The 24,295-nt window shown below is 41.2% G+C and overlaps 1 protein-coding gene across 1 annotated transcript in view; it reads right to left on the bottom strand.

The window, feature by feature from the left end:
- The window catches only part of stx7l (syntaxin 7-like), a 43,745-nt gene that overhangs the window by 14,673 nt on the left and 4,777 nt on the right, over positions 1-24,295 (bottom strand). Inside the window, exons 2-5 of the mRNA XM_073057259.1 lie at positions 12,488-12,659; positions 11,123-11,192; positions 9,572-9,662; positions 9,164-9,301 (exon numbers count right to left, since the gene is read on the bottom strand). Of these exons, the coding sequence (XP_072913360.1) occupies positions 9,164-9,301; positions 9,572-9,662; positions 11,123-11,192; positions 12,488-12,587 (399 nt within the window). The 5' untranslated portion in view covers positions 12,588-12,659. The remainder of the gene's footprint in view (positions 1-9,163; positions 9,302-9,571; positions 9,663-11,122; positions 11,193-12,487; positions 12,660-24,295) is intronic.

The following is a 24,295-nucleotide window of genomic DNA, read 5'->3' as shown; positions in this document are numbered from 1 at the left end:
ATAAATTACCAATAAGAAAAGGGCAACAAACTGACTGAAAATAAAAATAATACCGAGAACATGGGTTGTAAAGCGTCGTAAAGGTCATAGAATCAGTTCAGAGATGTGTTGAGTGAAGTGATGGTTGCCGGGTAAAAATAGACCTTAAATGCATTGGTGTGGAACCCCAGGCTGCTGTAGCTTCTACTCAATGGTAGTAATGAGAAGAGAGCATGGCCTTGCATCCTTGCATCCATAGATGCTCTTACTTGCAGCAGTGCTCAATGCACATGCACCCAACTGTAGGGAGGGCTTTGCCTGTGATTCCAACTACAGTTCCTGGGCGCTTTCAGTGGCGCTTCCACAACAGGCTGTGATGCAACCAATTAGCTTATTTTCAACTGTTCATCTATGGAAATTTGTCAAAGTTCTTAATGACATGTTGAATCTACACTGTTACGTACCCCGTAACTGGGAGTCTTACCAGCAAAGATAGAAGTGTCCGCTGGAGTCTGGTGATACTATTTTCAACAATATTTATTAGCAAAAATATACAAAATAATATCAATGCGAATATACAGAGAATATACGTTAGCAATACTAAACCTAAAAGTGCAGGTATAATAATAATCACTAATGAAACAAGCTCTATCGTTGTCTACGGGATAATGAATTGTCAGATGGAAATATAAAGTTCAGTTCAGTTCAGTTCATGCAGGTTGCTGTAGTTGTTTGTCGCTGTGTTTCAATTGTTGGAGAGCGAGAGAGAGAGAGAAAATGTGTGAACAGTAAAAGCTATTATCTTGCCAACCTTCCTTTACGATTTTGATCCGTCGATGCGTTGTTGTTGTGGCCATTCACATATGACCCCTCCGTCCTTTAGCTAGACCGTTCTTCCGTGGTGGACTCGTCACCCAGGCAAGGGTGGACACACACACAAGCCCCCACCGGTCTCGCTAAAAACACTGTGAGTTAAAAGTTACCGACCCTTCGTTCGGTCTCCAATGTCCCACACTGTCTCGTGGGATTCTGATGCTCACTAGCATTTCTCCTGGTGCGTCTGAGGGGTGTTACCCCAGACCTCACTTTTATCCCCACTCACAGGGTCTCAGGTGTCAATCAGGTTAGGGTGATGTAACCCATCAAACCAGCCCACTCTGGTTGCCCCCTGAGGGGTTTCAATGAATAGAACAGTACCAAGTAAACAATCCTTCTCCAAAAGACAATAGCAGTAATCAATGGTAATCCTACTTTTGTTAGTAGGAGCCATTCCACCATGGGGTACCTTTTAGCTGTGTGTCTCTCTCATTAACTTTCATGAGCTGTTATCAATAACAACTGCCCTGGCAGATTTCCTTTGTCTCTCTTACTTCCTTGATAACAGCATCGAAATAGTAGCGATTTGCAATTCTCCAAAAGGGAGGGGCATGGGCGATTTTGCACCCTTCTGCCCATCAGAGTTGTTCATCCTTTGTAACAACACAAAATTCTAAGAGGCACAGTAGTGCCTTCATGGCACTTACAGTATATGCTGTTCATAGGAGAGATCCTTTGAAACGTTAATGCAAAAAGAATTTAAAGTTACTGACCTTCTCCACCTCTATTACCCTTATAAGGATGGCTCATGAACTTCCAGCTTCTTCCTCCTGTGCTCGGTAACACCCTTTGGTTTTAATGATGTTGAATGAAAGGCTGTTGCTGTGGCACCACTCAACCATATATTCAATTTCTCTCCTACACACCTATTCATCACCTTTGATTCAGCCAACAATCTTAACCATGACAGCATTGGAGCTGTACTAGGCCACAAAATCACAAGTAAGAAGTCAGTAGAGTAGGAGGATCAGCACATAGCCTTCATACATATATGCTGATAGTGATTGTGGAGGAGATATTGTTGCCAATCTGTACTAACTGGGATCTGCCAGTGAGGAAATTGAGGATGCAGTTGCACAGGGAGGCATCGAGGCCTAGGTCTTTGAATTTAGTGATTAGTTTCGAGGGGATAATAGCGTTGAATGAAGAGCATCCTGAGATACGCATCTTCATTGACCAGGTGTTTCAGAGTTGAGTTACGAGGCAAAGAAATAGTATCTGCTGTAACAGTTGGCAAATTGGAGCAGATCCAGATCATTCCTCAGGCAGGAGTTGTTATGCTTCATCACCAACTGCTGGAAGCTCATCATAGTAGATACAAGTGCTGCTGGGTGACTGAGGCAGATGACGGCATTCTTTTGGCACCAGTATGATTGATGCCTGCTTGAAGCAGGTGGGTATCCCAGACTGCTGAAGCAAGACATTGAAGATGTCGGTAAACACTCATGCCAGTTGATTAGTGCAGGTCTTCAGTATCTGACCAGATGCTTACCATGGATTCACCCTCCTGAAGGATGCTCTCACGTCGGCCTCAGAGACTAAGACCCCAGGGTCTTCAAAGGTTATTTATATGAATCAATGTACATCAATTGTAAACATGATCTATACAGATATCTTGAGGAAAACCATTAAGATTTTCCAACTTGACTCCTGTTTTTTAAAATCTTTAACAACTAGCAGAAAATTGCATTCACCTCAACAACATGGGAAAAAAACCTGTTATCTAAATACTCAAGGGACAGATCAGCCAATTAGTCCATTGAAGTAGCAGCAAACTTAATATCTTGGCACAAAACATCAATCTGAATATTTTGATTGCTCCTGTGTTACTGAAGACAAGCGTGCTTTGTTTACACACTACTTATACCTTGTTTAAACAATAAACAGGTTGTCAAGTTTGGCAGAATTTGCATACAACAACTCACATCCCACTACATAGGGCAAAACACTTGTTTTTATTTTCTCCAGATTTCCAACACCTGCAGTTTTGATTTTCAAATTTTAAGTTTAGACTCTAAGTACCTTTTTTAAAATGCTGTCACATTACTCATAAATCACTAAAATAGCTTTGATCACAAAAACAGAAAAGACACACACAATTTATCCATACATATTCCCTTCTCCAAGTCTAGTTATCTATTGTTCAACCACTTTTGAATTTAGCACAAGATGCAAGTTGTGAAACTGATCATTCTGATACCCCCATCATTACTGGGTCTGGTCAACAGAAAATACAGCACATCCACAAGGAAGCATTTGGCAGTAGTATAGTACTAAAAACAGGGGAGGCACATAGGGAATATAAAGAGTATTGGGAGGCACTAAAATGTAATTAGAAAGACAAAGATGGATCTCAAAATATCACTGGTAAAGAACATTATCGCAACACATCCACGTCACTGGATTTCAAATGTGGAATGGAGGTCTAGATTCCGGGCTAACCTCTAATTCCCTCACATCCCTGTCCCTAAACCATAACCTGATACCTAGCTTCCCTGTCCCCAAAAGTATCCACAAGAACCTTAAAATAAACTAAGTCTGAGCCACGACTTCATTGGAGAGAGCAGCTTGATGCTATGTTGACCAGAAGATATCACTGATATTCACAAAAGAGTAGACTTTATGGCTAGAGGATTCAGCAAAGGGAGTGATGAAATCCTCTGCAGGCTTCAATCAAAAAAGTACAGATAAATCCAAGGGGTTGGATAAAATTTATCCCAGGCTTCTATGGGAGCAAGGGGAATAGATTATTGGGGCTCTGAGAATCTTTACTCTTTATTGCCCACAAGTGATGTAATGACTGAAGGACAGCAAACATGGCCCACTTTTTCAAGGTCAACAGACAAAAGGATTGATAATTACAGACCTATGAGCCTAACATAAATACTAGGGAAGTTACTAGAAAAAATTCTGAATGACAATAGTTATTACTTGGAAATAATAAAAAGTAGATTCTGTCTGACCAATCAGATTGTACTTTTGAAGAGACATTGTTTCGGATAATACAGTGTACTTGGTTTAAATCAACTTCAATAAAGTCTTAGACAAGGTCAAAAGGTTACAGCCTATGGTATTTAGGACAAGTTGGTAAACTTAATCTAAATTTGTTTGATATTGGGAGGCAGAAAGTTGTTTTCGTAATTGGATGCCTATGAATAATGGTGATCATAGGGATCAGTGCTGGTACCCTTACTATTTGTAATGTATCTGAATCATTTGAAATCAAATATAGAAGGCATTATCAGTAAGTTTGTAGATAACACAAAAACTGCTGGAGCTGTTGACTGTGTGTAGGGTAGTCTTGGTCAAATGAGCCGAGAAAAGGCAGATGGCATTTAATCCAGTAAACTGGAGGTGAAGCATTTTAAGAGTACTAATAGGACTAGGACATGAATGTTCGGATCCTAGGGCATACTGAACAACAACAAATCCAAAAATTCTTGAAGGCTGCAGGCAAGTAAATATGGAGGTTTAAGAGGCATATGGATACTGGTCTTCAATTGGCAGGACAATAAATAAAAGATCAAGGAGACTATGTGTTACATCCCTTTGTTGGCTCTTATTTAGGGATGTCGGGGAAGCAACATAAAAACAAGTCCGCACTCAGTATGTTGCAATGTTTCTGGCTGGAAAAGGCCAAGGCAGACACAGGCTGTCCAATTTGCGATATATTTACACATATTTACAGAAGCGATCCCATTCTGCAGCCAACACTACCACACCACACATCACCTTTATCGCTCCTTTCACTTTAATAAATATCCATTGTTTGTAATTCCTGTTGTGGCCTAGCTCCTTTATATTATTTCCTGAGAGGCCAAGGTTGTAACATAACACAGCCTTACCCAAATTTTCTTATTTTGAAAGGATGGACCGAAGTTGTGTTTGCCCCTAGATTTTTGCAGTGCACAGGCCTTTTGCTTGTTACTTTGTTCTGTAGCGTGCTGCTGCTTTGCCATTTATCTCCTGCTTGGTACAACTCCTGCTGAGTGAGAATGGTTGTTTGAATGCTGTTGAGTTAGCTAGTGTACAAGTACCTCAGTTAGATAAAGCAGTGTTCCAGCTGGACTGAGTAATCATTTCTTCCTATGGTTCACACCTTACTTTTCCTTTATTATTTGAGGTTATCCAGGGTGGACACTAGTTCTCTGGCGGGAGTACGCATTTCAGGATTGCATGACCATTCGCCTGATGGCCTATGCTTCCTAAAGTTTTGCTTTTAAAGTTGCCTCCTGCCCGGTATACCTCAGGAGATAGGTAGGATAGACCAAAGGCAAGACAGGTATCCAGCGGTTGCTCAACTGTACGTTTGTTTAGATCTGCACTATTTGTGTATTGTTTAGATTAGCAGTCAGTGACCATACTCAGCTTGCAGTGGGGGAGGGAGAGAGAGAACATTAGTGAATTAGTTAAGTTCGGTGATTTACAGTGACTAAATTTAGGCACTTGTGTGGTGAGTCACATCTTAGTGCAGGGAGCTGAGATGGGGTGTTTAAAAGTTCCGTGACCCATGATCCATTTACACTCAGGCCTAGTGAGTGGCTTTGTCATAGTTGGGGCATGATTTTCACTACAAGCCAGAGATGGTAGCTGCACCCTTGGATCAATCCCAGAATAAGGACTAAATGAATTGCTTAGCTCCGTTCTATATGGATTCCCCTTTAGTAAGAGACTATCCCCTCTGGTCTTCCCCCAACAAATGAAACATCCTCTCCACAAACACTGTCAAGGCCTTTCAACACTGACCCCTCTTTCTTCAGAATTCCCGTGAGTACAGACCAAGAGCCAACAAATGCTCCTCAAATGAAAAGCCTTGCAATCCCAGAATCATGAACCCCCTTTGATTCCTCTCTAATGTCAGCATATGCTTTCTTAGATAAGTGGCCCAAAACTGCTCACAATATTCCAAATGAGGCCTCACCAGTGCTTTATAAAAGTCTCAACATTACATTTTCTAGTCCTCTTGAAATGAATTATAATATTGCATTTGCTTTCCTCACCACAGACTTAACCTGCAAATTAACCTTTAGGAAATCCTGCATGAGGACTCCGAAGTCCCTTTGCACCTCAGTTTTTGAATTTTTTCTCCATTTAGAAAATAGTCTACACTTTCACAAAGTGCATGACCATACACTTCCCAACACTGCATTCCATCTGCTGCTTCTTTTCCCATTCCAAGTCCTTCTGCAGCTGCTCTGCTTCCTCAACACTACCTGCCCCTTCACCTATCTTTATATAGACTGCAATCTTGGCCACAAAGCCAACTCCACCATCCAAATCATTGACAGAAAACAAAAATAATCGGTCCAAACACAGACCCCTGTGGAACACCATTAGTCTCTGGCAGACAACCAGAAAATACTCCCTTTAATCTGCCTTTTTGCCTCCTGCCAATCAGCTAATGTTCTTTCCGTGCTAGTATTTTTCCTGTAATATTTGTAACTTGTTAAGCAGACTCACGTGTGGCACCATGTAAAAAGCCTTCTGAAAATTCAAGCACACAACATCAACCTACTCTCCTTTGTCTATCCTGCTTGTTATTTCTTCATAAAATTCCAACAGATTTGTCAGGCAAGATTTTCCCTTAAGAAAACCATGCTGACTTCAGCCTCTTTATCATGAACTCCAAGTACCCTGAAATCACATCCTTAACAATTGACTCCAACATCTTCCCAGCCACTGAAGTCAGACTAACTGGCCTATAATTTTCCTTCTTTATGACTTTTTAAAAAGCTTCCCAATCCTCTAACTTCCCACTAATCTTTGCTTTAATATATGCCCTCTCTCCGGCTTCTACATTGGCTTTGACTTGTTGGCCACAGTTGCGTCATCCTGTCTTTAGAATACTATCTCTTTAGGGTGCATTTATCCTCTGCCTTCCAAGCTGCTCCCTAAAACTCTACACATTGCTGCTCTGTTGATATCCCTTCTAGTGTTCCCTTTAAATCCATTTTGGCCAGCTCCACTCTCATGCCTCTGTACTTTAAACATAGAAACATAGAAAATAGGTGCAGGAGTAGGCCATTCGGCCTTTCGAGCCTGCACCGCCATTCAGTATGATCATGGCTGATCATCCAACTCAGAACCCTGTACCTGCTTTCTCTCTATACCCCCGATCCCTTTAGCCACAAGGGCCATATCTGACTTCCTCTTAAATATAGCCAATGAACCAGCCTCAACTGTTTCCTGTGGCAGAGAATTCCACAGATTCACCACTCTCTGTGTGAAGAAGTTTCTCCTCATCTCGGTCCTAAAAGGCTTCCCCTTTATCCTTAAACTATGAACGCTCATTCTGGACTTCCCCAACATCGGAAACAATCTTCCTGCATCTAGCCTGTCCTGAAGTACTTTACTCCACTGAAGTACTGATACATTTGACTTTAGCTTCTCCTTCTCAAATTTCAGGGTGAATTTGATCATATGATGATCAATTCCCCCAAGGGTTCTTTTACCCTTAGCTCTCTAATCAATTCCGGTTCATTGCACAACATCCAATCCATAACAGCTGATCCCCTAGTGGGCACAACCACAAGCTGCTCTAAAGCGCTATTTCCTCTGCATTCTACAAATTCCTCCTCTTGGGATCTAGCGCAACCTGATTTTTCCAATTTACCTGCATATTAAAATCCCTCATGACTATTGTAACATTTCCCTTTTAACATGCATTTGTTGTACTCTGTAGACCACATCTTTGCTACTGTTCAGAGATCTGTATACAATTCTCATCATGGTCTTTTTACCCTTGCAGTTTCTTGATTTACTCACTATTCTACACCTTCTGTTCCTACATCACCTCTTTCTAATGAATTGCATTCAGTTTTTAGCAACAGAGCCACGGCACCCACTCTGCCTACCCGCCTGTCCTTTTGATACAATGTGTACCTTTGTACGTTAAATTCCCAGCCACAATTCAATGATGCTCACATCATACATGCCAATCTAACTGTGCTATAAAATCATCCACTTTATTCCGTATACTGTGCGCATTCTAACATAACACCTTCCGTCCTGTATTTATCATCCTTTTCAATTTTGTCCCCTTTTTACATTGCACCTCATTCCACTGATTGCAATTTTGCCCCATCATTAACCTCTCATTGCTAGCCGTCTCACTACAAACTACCTGTTTGTAAGCCAACTACGTCATCCTCAGCTCAATTAGTCTGGCTCCTATCCACCTGCCAAATTAGTTTAAACCTTCCCAAGCAACACCAGCAAACCTGCCTGAAAGGATATTGGTGCCCCTTGGGTTGGGTCGTACCTTTCCCAGATGAGATCCAGAAATCTGAACCCCTGCTCCTGCATCAGTTCCTCAGCCACGTATTCATGTGCCAAGTGCACTTATTCTTACCCTCACTGGCAAGTGGCACAGGCAGCAATCCAGAGATTACTACCCTTAACGTCCTGTTATTCAGCTTTCTACCTAGCTCCTTAAAATCTCTTTTCAGGACCACCTCATCTTTCCTACCTCTGTCATTGGTGCCAATATGTACCAAGACTTCTAGCTGCTCTCCCTCTCTCTTCAAAATACTGTGGACCTAATCTGAGACATCCCTGAGCCTGGCACCTTGGAGACAACATACCATCTGGGTATCTCTCACATCCACAGAATCTTATCTCTATTCTTCTAACTATGGAATCTCCTGTCACTACTGCAGACTTCTTCACCACTCTTCTTTTCTGACCCACAGCGCCAGAGACCTGGTTGTTACAGCACCCCCCCCCAAGTAGGTCATCCCTTCAACAGTACCTAAAAGTGGTATACATATTATTAAGGGGAATGGCCGCAGGGGTACTCTGCACTGGCTGCTGATTTCCCTTCCTCCTCCTGAGTTACCTGCCTCCTGCAACTTAGGGGTGACAGCTCCATGCAGCTATCTATCACTTCCCCAATCTCCCGTATGAGTTGAAGGTTATCGAGCTGTAACTCCAGTTCCTCAACATTTTCTCTGAGAAGCTGCACCTGCTGCAGATGTGGTTATCCAAGAGACTTTGATAGTAAATACACTTTGAATTTTTTTGTACAGTAGAGAAATCAATTGAGAAGTCAAACTGTATATTCATTGAACTAAAACATAGCCTAAAGATTTGTACAAATTCATCTTCAGGGCAATGAGCATTTCATGCACTGAGACTAATGAATTACACATTTTTTCCCAACAACTGTTAACAGTACAGTTGTTCTGTTAGTTTCTGAATTAATGATACAACAGCTCAGGGTAAGATTGTGTTGAATAATCCATAAATAAATCCAAACAAAATCAAAATTTATTTCCTTAATTAGTTTCAATGATAAATGGATACTTACAGACAGATGCGAACCAGCACGTACTCTTGCTACAAATTCTTTTTCCTTTTCTGCAACCTCTCTTTGGATTCTTTGGAAATTAGTCAATGCAGTGGTGAATTCAGCAACCAAACGATCCTTCTGTAGCTTTCTTTGTCGCTAAGACATAAACAAGCGCATTATTAAGAAATCTCCATTTTGCAAATAAAAAGTTAATTGTACATAATTATTGACTTCCAAATTTGATTGAAATTATTATAATATTATGTAGGGCTATAGTTTTGGGAATATTCAGTTAACTTTTTAATAAAATCTTTACTATTAATTTTCATTAGAAAAACTCTGAACCAAGACAGTTTGCTAAATTGTTTAAAATTCATAGACTTCGGCAGACTTTTTTTAAATGTGAGAAAGAAACTCAGAACTCACCTGTTCATTTACAGCTGCTAATGATCCAAATTCCCTTATGTACCTCTCAGTTTCTTTAGCCAGATGGCTGACTAACTGTTGCTTCTGCTGACTAGTAGCGAAAGAAGATAGTTAATGCTAAGTATCATTGTAATAACTATCAGCAGAAATCTTAGAGAGCAGTTAGATATTGGCAGTTCTGCAAAAACTGGTTAGACCAAAACATTAAATGATCAGCACTGCAAAGCAAATTACATGCTGCTCGCATACCCAGATCTAAAGCTGCACTGTATGTACAAGTTTATTGTGGTATTATTCTTGATTGCTGAATGTCAGAAGGAAAATTAGTCTACTGTCCTTGAATGATTGAGCATTGGCTAGTACTAATATGGAACAACTATTACCTGCAACAGAAGGCACAGCCTCCATGTCTTTTTGCTTTGGGTAAGCTTCCTTCTTGGAGAAGAAAAATGAGCTATACACTTGGAACTGGTCACCTCCTTCTAACTGAATGAGTGCCATCAATGAAGCAGTCAATGCTTGCACTGAAGATTATCAAAGACTCCTGCAAGATTATTTTGTGAAAACAATGACTGGCTATCAACATACATCTTCCATGCATTTGCACAACACCGATCTTTAGGAGGCATTGCCTTAGACCTCAGCTTTGCTAGGCTCGACTAGCAACGAACTCACAAATAGTACCTTAATGACATTCTCAAATTCTCTCCGGCATTTAATTCTTATAGCCATGATTCTTAAAGGTTAATTAACCCAACCCCAAGCAGAATAACTAACATTTTGCAGGTTACATTATGATAGTCATACTTTATCTGAAAGCTGCTCATGTGATAGGATCATCAAAATGGCTAACTTTGAGACCTAACTATACTCCCTCTGGTGCTCCTCCCCCATTTTCTTCCTTTCACGGTCTTCTGTCCTCACCTGTCAGACTCCCCCTTCTCCAGCCCTGTATCTCCTTTACCAGTCAAATTCCCAGCTATTTACTTCATCCCTCCCCCTCCCAGTTTCACCTATCATCTTGTGTTTTTCCTCTTCTCTCCCCCATTTTTTAAATCTACTCCTCAGCTTTTCTTCTCCAGTCCTGCCGAAGGAGCTCAACCTGAAACACTGACTGTATTTCCCCCCCCACCCCCCACCATAGATGCTACCTGGTCTGCTGAGTTCCTCCAGAATTTTGTGTGTTGCTATATTATTCCTTACATCTTCAACTCTAAAGCACATGTGATCAGGAACAATTTATAGCCATGATTCTTCAAATACCACAAAGAATGCAACCAGACATGCCCTATTCTGTCTGCACTGAAGGATTAAGAGTATTGTCACTGTGAAAATGGACTACAAAGTTAACAATCTGAACCACAACTTATAAGGAAGTTATAAGGAAGTCACGATGTCTGGAAATAAAAACCTCTTCCCTTTGTATTTTAGATTCTCTTGAGTTAATACTCATGTATTACTTACAAAACAACCAATGGAAATAGCTTTATCCCTCCACAAATTACGGGGGAAAAATGTTTCAATCCAATAGTATTTACATAGCATACTCACAGTTGATGTCTAAGTTCTGCATTATCCTGAGGCTTTCCTAGTTGGTTTAAAATCCTTTGGATTTCTGCGGCTGAAATGAAAAGTTATAAAATGATTCATTAAACCAATAAATTTTCAGCAAATGAAAGGCATACAGGCTGATTTAGATCTGAGGTAGATAGAGTTAATAGATTTCTAAGTGCATACATGCAACACGCAAACCAAACGTTGATATGTTCACTGTCTTAAGCACTTTACTCTTATCTAGCAACTTTTCTACTTTGGCTTTGTCTAACAAAATTTGTAGCATTTATTAAAGCATAAGCAACAAAAAGATTCTACACATTAACTATTCAATGTTTATAGCACAAGCAAGTGTAAAGCAGAAGATAAAAATTTTGAAGTTGTACAAAAAAATTGTGTAACATAGATGAGGTTGATGTAGACAGATGACAACAAAATAAAAAAAATCTACAGCACCAGCTTTCTTCAAAGTAGAAAGCTACTTTTCTAAAATCATGTTTCATGACAATATAGTATAACACATGCATACACTCCTGAATTTAGTAGCACTGAATTCAATGCAGTGATATAGCAAAAAGAGATTATGCCTCACAATGCAGCAATCAGGTTTGATCCTAAACTCCTTTGCCATCATTTTGGTGTGTGTGCCCTTTCCCAATGATTTCTCCCACACCCGAAAGACTTAATTGATTGCTATAAGTTGCCACTAGAGTAGTGTGGATGGTCACATTTATGATAACATAAGAATAGGTGATACAGAGGATTAACATGCATACCAGGACTGCTCTGTGTGCTTGCATTGACGCAAGAGCCTCTCGTTGACCTCCCACGGCATAAGGAAATGTGGACATAACATTTGCAACCATTTTCATTGATGACTATTAATCAGGTACAGCAAATTCACACTACTGTTGTCATTTCAAAGGTGCATTTGTTGGTGAGAACTGCCTCTGCTCCAACTCAGATATTCTACATGTGATCCACACACAAAATTAAATGTAAGAGAATTAGCCCACTTTAGAAGGACAGATGCCTCTACATATACAGCCAGGCATTGAATTCACTTACAGGGTTTCTATTAAAACAGGAAGTAATATATTCAATTAAATTTCATTAGGTGAATGATAAAAGATCCTTTGATCAAGTCTATTCTGACAAAGTCCTATAGTGTCTATTAGCAGGCCTGTGCTCAACTTTGATTATTTAAAATTTTATACACTCAAAACCAAGTATTTATAACAAGCTAAAACTAAGTAATATTTGCCACTGTACTGCAGTCCATTCATTCATAACTAAATTATACTGGTAGATTTTTGTTTTGGGAATATACAAGTTGTTCACCAGAAAATCCATTTAACTTACAATGCTGTCCAATTTTCTGAATGTTGGAAGTTATTGCTCTTGAAAGCTGTTCTGGATCTTCATTAACCAAGTAGTTGGCCTCCCTTCGCTCATAAGACATGGCTGATAAGTTTACTGAAAGTTGACCAGCATCAGGAAGTAATGCAATTTTCTTGCAGTGCTTGCTTGTGGCCTGTTAAAAATAAACCAAAATAAATATAAATATATAAAAAATTTAAAACAATAGCTGCAGAATAGGTGCTTCTATCTGTAAAAAACTAGAAATAAAGAGTCAGATACAGGATAGTTATTAACAAATTCAATAAAAATACTTGAGCTGAATGCTATTGATGCATTTAAACTAAAGCTACGTAAGGGAATGACTAGTACAACAATACATTGAGAACCAAATGAAGCAAGATGAGCAAATTTGTATGAGGATTAACCTGGCAAATTCACCCTTGACTTGACGCATTTTCTCTATTGCACCTTCTAGATTTCATGTTTTTTCACATTTCTGGCTTTGTCCTTAAGTTGCCGTAAGGCTAAGTGGCATATTCTCTATCCACAGAGTTAGTAATATTTTCATTTATAGAATCACTCCAGATCATTATTTTGTAGTCACAGGGGATTTCCTTGGTAGCGAGCAAAAAGAAGCTGCTTCCTTAAACTTGGTCACAAGTAATTCTACCATACCCAAGTGTATCTGGCAACTATTTATGCAATTCTGACTTTTAAGTTGAATGTATTAAATAACTTGGATAATAGCTATATCCTTTTGAACATGAAGCTTTGTAAAATTACTTAAGACAATCTTTCACTTAATTATGAGTAGATCCAATAAAACACCGCTTGAAGAAAAAAAACTTGTATCTATACTCTTCTTATTAAAGAATAGCTTCTCAGAACAGAATTTCTTCATACATTAATCGAATTGCAATAGAACAAGAATCTAGACCTGAGCTGCGTCACTACTGGATTCACAATTGAGCCAAATGCCGAAGTACTAAGGTGTTGAATAGAGGGGCTGATTGCTGCTCACACCTAGCCTCCAATCCTAATGATCTTCCAATTTAGTGCAGCTCATTCCGTCCTCAAAAAGAGTTGTCTCTACTGTATTAGAAAAGCAAAATGTAAACTAAGTGCAGAATAGCTCTATTCAGTCTGCAAGGGTAACCTTATGTTTCCAATTGCCCTTCACCTTATTTCTCCCTCTCACTCCAGTCTTTCTGTTCTAATAAAATTCAACACCAAGCTGGAGGAACAACATCTCATCTTTCAACTAGTCACACTGCAGCCGTCAAGAATCATACTGAAGTCAACAATTTCAGAAAATAAAGCTTTTCTTGTCTGTCTCAGAACTGAGTGGTTCTGATGCATGGTTATTTACTGGGAAACTGCTTTGTCCCCATCTCTCTACAGTTGTCATCTGATCCACTAAACATCACTAGAATTTTCCCATGTTTTACATTTCTGGCAACTCTGTTTTACACCAAAAGATAAAATATAAAGGCAAGTTAGCCAATAATATATTTTTTTTAAAAAGGCAAAATTGAACATTGGACCACTGAAAATAATGCAGAAGAACTAGAAATGGGAACAAAGGAAAGGTGGATAAACTGAACAAGTACCTGTGGAAAACACCAGCAATTTGCCAGAATTTCGAGAGTTAGATTCAGAAGTGTAGTCATTAATACGAAGAATGTGCTTGGGAAGCCTAAAGATCTGAAAGTGGATAGGTTGCCTGCAGCTGAAGGGATTGTGGAAGCATTAGTAGTGATCGATCAGGAATCACTCAGGAATGTGTCCAGAAGACTGGAAAATGACAGATGTCACTTCTCTCTAAGAAGGGATAAAGGCAAAATGCAAAGACAGGAAATTATAGACTAGGTTAGCCTAATTTCAGTGCTTGGTAAAATTTTATAGTCCTGTGGCGACCCACTTTCTGTGCAGGCGAACCTGCTCACAAATAGCCAGCACGCGGAGGGAGACTTTGGTAATGCACCTCTGACATCATTTCTGCCCGGAGAGGGCAGGCGCTAGGGATTTAAATGCCAGCGCCGCGAAGTTTGAATAAACTAGTCTCGAAAAGACTTACCGACTGTGTGTCGTTATTTCAGCGCTGTGTGTAGCACATCGCTACATCAGTGTCTCCGACGGTCCAAACAGGATTTGGACCAAAGATGACCGACTCTTCATCTGTTCATGCAGTTTCGCTAAAACTGCCAACTTTCTGGATGCTGCGACCACATGTGTGGTTTAGCCAAGCAGAAGCCCAGTTCCGGATTCAGCAGATATCCTCTGATTCCACGCGTTACTACCACGTGGTGAGCGCCCCTGACCAGGAGACGGCCGCCCAGGTTGCGGATTTCATACAGTCGCCCCCGGAAGAAGGCAAATATGAAGCATTCAAGGCGCTGCTCACTGGGACCTTTGGCCTCTCACGGCGTGAGCGGGGTGCCCGCCTGCTTCACCTGGACAGTTTGGGAGACAGACTGCTGTCAGCATTGATGAACGAGATGCTGTCCCTGGCTGATGGACACAAGCCCTGCCTCATGTTCGAACAAGCGTTCCTAGAGCGACTGCCCGAGGACATACATCTGCTGCTGGCCGACGCAGATTTCAGCAACCCCCGGAAGGTGGCGGCCTGGGCAGACGTGCTGTGGAAAACCAAGAGGGAGAGCGTGGCATCCGTCCATCAGATTACCAGGCCACGCGCCCAACAACAGACCAGACCAGGCCCGGCAGGGGGGCGCACACAACACAGAGGCAGGAGTGAGGAGGCCAGTGAACAGTGGCGTTTCTACCACCAGTGGTGGGGCACAAAAGCCCGCCGTTGTCGCCCGCCCTGCAAGGGCCAGGGCCAGCTGCTGCTAATGACTATGGCGGCTGGCCACCAGGACAGCCTCTGGGACAAACAACCGGGACGCTGCTTCTTGGTCGACACCGGAGCGGAGATCAGCGTCTTGCCCCCGACGGGGTACGACACCTGCAACAGGAAGCCAGGACCCACCCTGAGGGCTGCAAACGGCAGCACGATACGGACCTATGGCACTCACACAGTGCAGCTGCAGTTCGGCGCCAGCCGGTTCACGTGGGACTTCACACTGGCCACAGTGGCCCAACCATTCCTGGGGGCGGACTTCTTGCAAGCTCACAGCCTGCTGGTCGACTTGCAAGGGAAAAGACTGGTACATGCCGAGACTTTCCAGACATTCTCCCTGGGTGAAGCCAAGTTGCCGGCCCCACACCTGGACTCCATCACGCTGTCGGACAACAAATTCACCAGAATCCTGGCGGACTTTCCATCGATTCTGGCGCCGCAGTTCACGGCGCACCCATCTATCAGGACAACCGTCCGGCTGGTCTCCAGCAAGTTCATGTGGCACAGACTTCGCAAGCAGGTCAGTGAATGGGCCAGAACGTGTGCGCAGTGCCAAACAGCCAAAGTGCAGCAGCACACTAAAGCCCCACCGCAGCAGTTCGAACCCAGCCACCGGAGGTTCGACCACATTTATGTGGATATCGTGGGCCCCCTACCAGTGTCCCGAGGAGTGCGGTAGCTCTTAACTATGGTAGACTGGTTCGCAAGGTGGCCAGAGGCGGACCCGCTCACCGACACATCTGCCGATTCCTGCGCCCAAGCACTGATTGCAACCTGGGTAGCACGCTTCGGGGTACCGGCCCACATTACCTCTGACAGAGGCACCCAGTTCACCTCCAGCCTGTGGTCGGCTGTGGCCAGCCTTTTGGGAACACAGCTACACCATACTACTGCCTACCACTCACAGTCGAACGGACTAGTGGAACGCTTCCACCGTCACTTGAAGTCGGCTCTCATGGCCCGCCTGAGAGGACCTAACTGGGTGGACAAGCTTCCCTGGGTCCTGCTTGGAATTCATACAGCGCCCAAAGAGGATCTGTACGCCTCGTCGGCCGAGTTGGTGTACAGCGCACCCCTAGCCGTCCCAGGAGAGTTCATACCAGCCCCAAGGGGGCAAGAGGAAGAACCCGCAGCAGTCCTGGGCAGGCTACGCAAAAGGCTTGGCAACCTGGCCCCCATACCCACTTCGCAGCACAGACAGATGTACCCAAAGACCTGCAGAACTGTAAGTTTGTGTTTGTACAAAGGGGTGGGGACACTGGGCACCGCTACAGCGGCTGTATGAGGAGCCATTCAAGGTGATCAACAACAACGGGTCCACGTACGTTCTGGACATTGGAGGGAAGAGGACGTTTTCACGGTGGATTGACTCAAACCAGCCCATGTGGACTTGGCGCAGCTGGTCGAGGTTCAGGCACCGTGACGCAGAGGCAGACCTCCCAAACAGAGGCTGATCCAGACTGTGGACATTGGGGGGTGTATCACCGGTTCTGAGGGGGGGGGGGGGGTGTTATGTGGCGACCCACTTTCTGCGCAGGCGAACCGGCTCACAAGTAGCCAGCGCGCGGGGGGAGACTTTGGTAATGCACCTCTGACATCATTTCCGCCCAGAGAGGGTGGCGTTAGGGATTTAAATGCCAGCGCCGCGAAGTTTGAATAAACTAGTCTCGAAACAACTTACCGACTGCGTGTCGTTATTTCAGTGCTCTGTGTAGCACATTGCTACAGTCCATTATTAAAGATGACATTTCAGGTACTTGTAAGTACATGATAAAATAGGCCAGTCAGTAGGGTTTCCATAAGGGAAGATGTTGTCTGAAAAATCTGTTGGAATTCTTTGGGGAAGTAACAGGACAGTCACTGGCTGTTGTTTATGTGGATTTTCAAAGCCTCTGACAAGGTGCCAGACAGATTCACTGGTGGAAGGAAAGGAGTAATAGGGGCTTTTTCTGGTTGGCTGACAATAACTACCGATGTTCTGCAGAGCTCAGTGTTGGATCAACTAATTTTTTCAGTTATATGTTAATATTCTGGATGATGGAATTGGTTAGTTTCTGGCCAAGTTGTAGATGATACAAAGATGAGTGGAGGGGCAGACAGTGTTGAGGAAGGAGGTTGCCTGAAGGACTTGGACAGATTGGGAGAATGGCCAAAAGAGTGGCAGATGGAATAGACTATACAGAACTGTATGGGCATGCACATTGGCAGAAGGAATAAAGGCATAGGTTGTTTTATCAACACACACAAAATGCTGGAGGAACTCAGCAGGTCAGGAAGCATCTACAGAAATGAGTACAGTTGACATTTTGGGCTGAGACCCTTTATCAGGATTGGAGAAAAAAGTCCTGATGAAAGGTCTCAGCCCAAAACATCTTTTCCATAGATGCTGCCTGGACTGCTGAGTTCCTTCAGCATTTTAAGTATGTTGCTTGTATTTTCAACATCTGCAGGTGCTCTCTCATTTGTGAAGAGGCGGTTTTATATTTGGCTGGTGATAGAATTTAGAAATTGGAAGTGATAACGACTTGAGAGTTCCAGAGCAGGATTCCTTAAAGGATAACTTGCAGGTTGAGTCAGTGGTGAGGAAGGCAAGTAAAATATTCATTTCAAGAGGACTAGAATATAAAAACAAGAATGTAATGCCAATACTTTAAGGCAGTGGTCAGACCACATTTGGAGTAATGAGAGCTGTTTTGGGGCCCAATCTATAGATAGGCTAGTGTCAGAGAGCGTCCAGATTTGGTTTATGAGAATGAACCCAGGAATGAAAGAGTTAACATACGAGGAACATTTGCTGGCTCTAAACCTGTACTCAATGCAGTTTAGAAGGATTGGGGGGGGGGGGGTGGAATGGGCATAGGAGGGATCTCATTGAAACCTATTGAATATTGAAAGCCCTGGGTAAATTTGATATGGAGAGAATGTTTCCAGTAGTGGGAAAATCTAGGACCAGAGGGACCTGCCCCAAAACAAAAGGGTATGCCATGAGAACAGAGATTATGGGGAATTTCTTCAGTGAGAGGGTAGCGAATCTCTGGAATCTATTACCACAGATGGCTATGGAGGCCAAGTCTTCAGATATATTTAAAAACAGAGGCTAAAAGGTTCTTGATTAGTAAGATTGTCAAAGGTTACAGGGAGAAGGCACGAGAATGGGGTGGAGAAGGAACAATAAATTAGCCACGATAGAATGGAAAAGCAGACTCAAAGGGCCAAATTCCTTAGTTCTGCTCCTACATCTTATGCCCATCTGATGATTCTGACTTTTGCTTTTTCACTCCCTTCTTCTCTAGAGCTTTCATCTACAGTATTTCCTTTTATCCTCTGACAATTCATCAAATATGAATAACAAGAATCCATCACCTTTCCGTAGATTGCATCAACAGCATTTGTGTCATCATGATTCTCTTGATTTTCATCCAGTCACACATATTCCTTTCGTGCTTTCTGCACATCACACTTCTCTGCATTTTTAAACAATGTCGTTTTCCTTCTTTTCCAGTTCTAACAAAGGATCATTGGTCTGAAATGTTACCTCTATTTACTTTTCCACAGATTTTACCTGATATTCCACATTCTCTGTTGTATTTTCATTTTTTTCTCATGTCTGGGATCCAAATGTATGGTAAAAGACAACGGAGGCAATGTTTAAATTAATTAAAAACATTAAGTTTAAATAAAATATGTTTGCATTTTTAAGATTTTTGTTCATTAATTTTTATAATATTTTAGTATAATTTAAATCTATTTGAATTGCTTTTAAATGTTCGTTTGAGACATTTAAGATATTTTAAAAGGCCTTTGACAGTGGCAAGCTGTCTAAAGATTTCAGGGCTTACTTGCCTGCTAAAGTCTGCTTCACCTCAAGACAGATGGGGTTGCATGATAGCATAGTGGTTAGCACAACACCTTACAGTACAGTTACAGGTTCATTTCTCACCCACTGCCTGCAGAGAGTTTGTATGTTCTACCCTTGACAGTGTGGTTTCACCCCACAGTTCAATGACATACTGGTTGGCAGCTTTATTGATCATTGGAAATTGCCCTATGATTAGGCTCGGATTAAATTGGGCAATTGCTGGGGCAGTGTGGTTCAATAAATAAATAAATTTTAATAAATAAATAAATTTGCATCTCAAAAATACATAAATATAGTCGGTGCAGATACTCAGATCTGTGTCAAAAACTGATACAATCATGCCTATTGATTTAGCTTGCTTTGAAAGAAAAACTAAAATAGACTATTGTTCTCCTACATTTATCAAACCAATGAATGTTTATTTAAATAAAATGCAGTTGTAGTGAAAATGAATTAATTTATTGGCTGCTTAATATATGTTTTATTTGCTACAATGAAGTGTGGTAAATGAATTTGGAGACTCTTTCAGAGTTTCTAGTATTTGATTAAAAAAAACAAATTGAAAATAAGCTGTTAAATAAACAAGTCATTTTTAAAATGGAAATAATTCTTACGTACCCATGTTCTTCCATTTGATAACTAATTCAAACAAAGGGTTATGCAAGAAATCAAGCAGCTTCTTAACTGGGAAGAGCTGTTTTGCCAAAAGCAATAAAACAAGAACAATAAGAAATCAAGCCAAAAGTAGGGTGATGTGTATTTAGTTGGGAACAACAGTTAATTCTTCAGGCACAGGAGTGAAATGTCATGGATGCAGATATCCAGATCCCTTTAACCAAAGTAGTAGACACCTAATGCTCTAACTTTATCTCAAATTCAAGGGTGATTTATTTCTGCTCAGTTTACTGCATGTGGGAGTTGGCTGATGTCTCATAGTAGAATGTGCAAACTCTGCTATTGGTGCAGAAGGAACTTGATGGGCCAGGTGTGTAATATGGGAAGTAATATGTTCCTTCCATATTTTAATGGGTTTTCAGCACCATCCTGAAGGCCTGTTTCAGGAATTTGTTCTCTGGCATCTCAGTGATGTAACCTACCCATCAGACTTGGCCCAGAACGGTTAATGTCTCAACCTGGGAACACTAGCCTGGAAAGAATGCTGACATTCGTTTGTTTAATCACTCAGCTGGTTTGCTTGTCTTATTTTTATCCTGATAAATCAAACCCTTCTTGGCCTGGTAACAACCTTGTGAACATTCAAAGAAACAGATGGCTTAGATTATAGGAGAAAGCAAAATAAAAAAAAATTCTCCAGCTCTGTATCACTTTCGCCAATCACCTTTCCAGCTCTTAGCTTCATCCCATCCCCTCCGGTCTACTCCTATCATTTCGCATTTCCCCCTCCCCCCACTACTTTCAAATCTCTTACTATCTTTCCTTTCAGTTAGTCCTGACGAAGGGGCTCGGCCCGAAACGTCGACAGTGCTTCTCCCTATAGATGCTGCCGAGCCTGCTGTGTTCTACCAGCATTTTGTGTGTGTTGTTTAAAAAAAAATTCATCTGTTTTGAGAAAAATATTTGAAAAGGGATTTGTTATTTTGAAAACAGCTTAAACTAGACAATTAGAGAATGAGTGAGAATATCCATGCAGCTAACTATACTGATATTACTTCCCCTTTTTTGTTTTTGAAAGCGGTTTCATATACATTGCAAGATTTGCTACCTTCCGCTCAACTGCAGAAACTAAGAGTACTTATTGTACACAGAAAGGTATGGTCGCACACTGTTTTCTCCATTCACCCTGAAATGGCCCCTTCTAATCACCTGGACCTGGACCCTGGTAACAAATGCAATTTGTCACATCATACAAACTACTGAACATAAGGAAATACAATTGAATTTATACAACTAATACCTATTTTCTTCCTTTGAGCCCTTGCGTCATATGCAAATCTACGTCTATTGCTTTTCCTTGGTCAGACCTCTATACCCACACATCAATATAAATGTCTATTAAGAAGCTGGGGTGACCTTGGTTTTGGAATATGCAATGACATTTCCCTTTAGTCTTACAGATCAGCTTCACTCCAGCAGAAAACTGGGTAAATGTTAGATACATAAAATACTTCCACTGACATGGTGTTTTTATTAGTTATCTCAAACTGAAACAATTGAATATCTAATTACATAGTAGTCTATTGTAATATTAACTCACTGTATCCTCCTACCACAAGCACTACCATGATCTGTTGGGAAATTCCAAAACATCCCCCTTTTCTCCTTCCCTCTACCTTTTTTAATGGATAAATCCAGGTGGCTCCTTAGACACCAGCATGACATGGACAATCCTGGCCTTGTCCTACAAGAAATATTTCCTTTCTCCTATCCAGCCATTCTCTCAACTTATGATAAAATCTGAATTCCGATGAAAGGTCCTCAAACTGAAAAGTCAGCAGCTTGTCTTTCTAGAGCATATATGTCAAACTCAAGGCCCGCGGGCCAAATCCGGCCCGCGGTGGAATTATCTTTGGCCCGCGAGAAAATATCTAATTACTATTAAAGCTGGCCCCAGTAATCGAAGCGCCTATGGCGTATGATATGGCTAATGCTGAGTTTATTCAGGTACCAGGTTTTCAGGGTTTTTAGTGTTTATTCGGCAGTCTTCTTCATAAGAAACGGAATTTGTAAAGTGAAACACTTTGTAGTTATAGCAGACACTGAGACACATGACAGCAGGCCGAAAAAACGGAGGCAACGAAAGCTGCGTTCGCATGCGTCCGACTGATCCGGCTTGCATGAAGCTGCATTTTGCTCAATCCGGCCCGTGACCTAAAATGAGTTTGACACCCCTGTTCTAGAGGTACTAACCTGACCTGTTTTATTCCCAATTACGTTAATTTGGTTCCATTCAGCAGATGTTTACATGGCAAAACCACACACACTCATTGGTCACAGAAAAAGATGAAATCGCAAAGGAAAAGATTCCTGTTGTTCAAAACATATTAAAAATACAATATCTACAATAACTCCTGGGAATCTCTGCCCTAATTGTAGAAGAATTTTTACTTATGCCCTGGCCCCAGTCACGTCAGATCCCAAATCCCAGATGACCAAAATGAAAAGCAAGTTATCCTCAGATCCCAGATGACCAAAATGAAAGCAAGTTATCCTCAATCCTGAGGGCCTGCCTTATATAAAAAAAAGAATAATTTGCTGTTTGTAAGAGTGATAATGAATTGCATGTAGTACTGAAAAATAATTGACGTTTATAACCAATTCGACATTCTAAAATAAACTAACAGAAAACACAGGAACCGAGGTCATTTTGCAGGCAATGACTGGCAACCACATATCAATTTGTGATTCTCGGAACATATCTGACCCATTTAGAAATTCATAGTAAAATTCCATTGTTTTAGCAATGGAACAACAAATTTTCCATTTAATAATCACTGATATTTTTGTTTAGAATTATCAAATGGCAACTTTGCATCTTCCCTGCACCTTATAATTAACATTTTCAACTAGGATTATCATTCTGCAAATATATGCTTAAAACATTCAGTAGTTTAGGCTCAAGCCTCATAAGAAAATATTGTCTATAATTGTTTATTTTTCTTTTCTACAATCTAATCAGTCATAACATCAAAAAAAAGGTCTTTCAGCTTAACTTATCCATGCTGACCATAGTGCCCACAATGGTAGTCCTATATCCCTCTAAACCCCTCCTTTCCATTTATTTATAGTCTTTTAAATTTTCCTATTGCACCTGCTTCAATCACTTTCTCTGGCAACTCATTTTCTTTGTGAAAAAAGATGCCCTTCAAGTCTCTTTTAAATCTTTCACTTCTCTCTCACTTATGTTCTTTATTTATTACATGTCCTCTTGTCTTTACTTCCCTTTTCCAAGGAAAAAGGCCATATGTATTTGCCCTATCTGTGCCCTTCATGATCTTGTACACCTCTATGAGGGCAGCCTTCAATCTCTGTTGTTCAAGAAAATAAAGTCCTTGCCGGCCCTACTCCTTTCTACAAACTCATGTCCTTGAACCCTGGCATCTTGTAAATCGTCTCTGCACTCTCTCCATTTTAATTACGCCTTTCCTATAACAGGGCAACGAAAAGTATACACAACACTCAAGTGTGATCTCACCAAGGTCTCATACAACTGGAATATATTGTCCCAACTTCTATACTCAACACACTGACAGAAGGCCAGATGCCAAATTCCTCCTTCACCATCCTGTCCACATACGACTGTACAATGGCTAACATGGTTTGACTTGTTAAAGTGCAACACTTCACATTTATCCAAATCAAAAACCATCTGCCAATCTTTGGCCCATTTACCTAGTTAATAAAGATCCCCCTATAATTTTTGATAACCTTCTTCACTATCTACAATACCATCCATTTTAGTACCATCCACAAACTTATTAACCATTCCTTGCATGCATACATCCAAAATGTCTATATCAAGTTCCTAGCACCAACTCATGATACACTACTAGTCACAGGCCTCAAGTCCAAGAAACAACGTCCAACTATCACTCTGCTTCTTACCATTGAGCCAATTGTGAAACTGAAAGTAACACTGGCAGGCATATTTAAAAATGTAATTGTCTACACTGTTCTATGTTGGTAGAATACCCAATAAAAATCAGAATTTTGAAAAGAAGTTTTTTTGAACCAGACAGGTTTGTTTTAGAAAGCAGGAAGAAAACAGTCGAAAAAAAACCCACCACTATACTGCTTCTACCCATTCACCTGCAAGAGTAGGTTTAGTTGGGGTTTTTTGAGCTACAATTGTTTGGCAACATACAGATGGCAATTAACTGTCCTCAGGCCTATTTGCTTTCCAAAGGCAAAAGAATGATTTATGCAATACTTTAAGGAAAGTCCCTTTAATTACATGAATGAAATAGAGATGGAATGACAACTAACAGCTGCAATAAAGAAGTCAATATTTATTTGCAAACTAAGTCACAGCATGTGTTATCACACAAATTTCAAAAATTGGAAGGTTGCTGGAGAATTAAGTTGTAGCTACATGAACTAAGATTAGAAGCCTCACGTTTTGTTTCAG

Source organism: Hemitrygon akajei, chromosome 9 (genome assembly GCF_048418815.1).
Source record: "Hemitrygon akajei chromosome 9, sHemAka1.3, whole genome shotgun sequence".
Classification (NCBI taxonomy): Eukaryota; Metazoa; Chordata; class Chondrichthyes; order Myliobatiformes; family Dasyatidae; genus Hemitrygon; species Hemitrygon akajei.
Note: the sequence above shows the minus strand (reverse complement) of the source record. Positions and strands in the feature narration are given on the sequence as shown.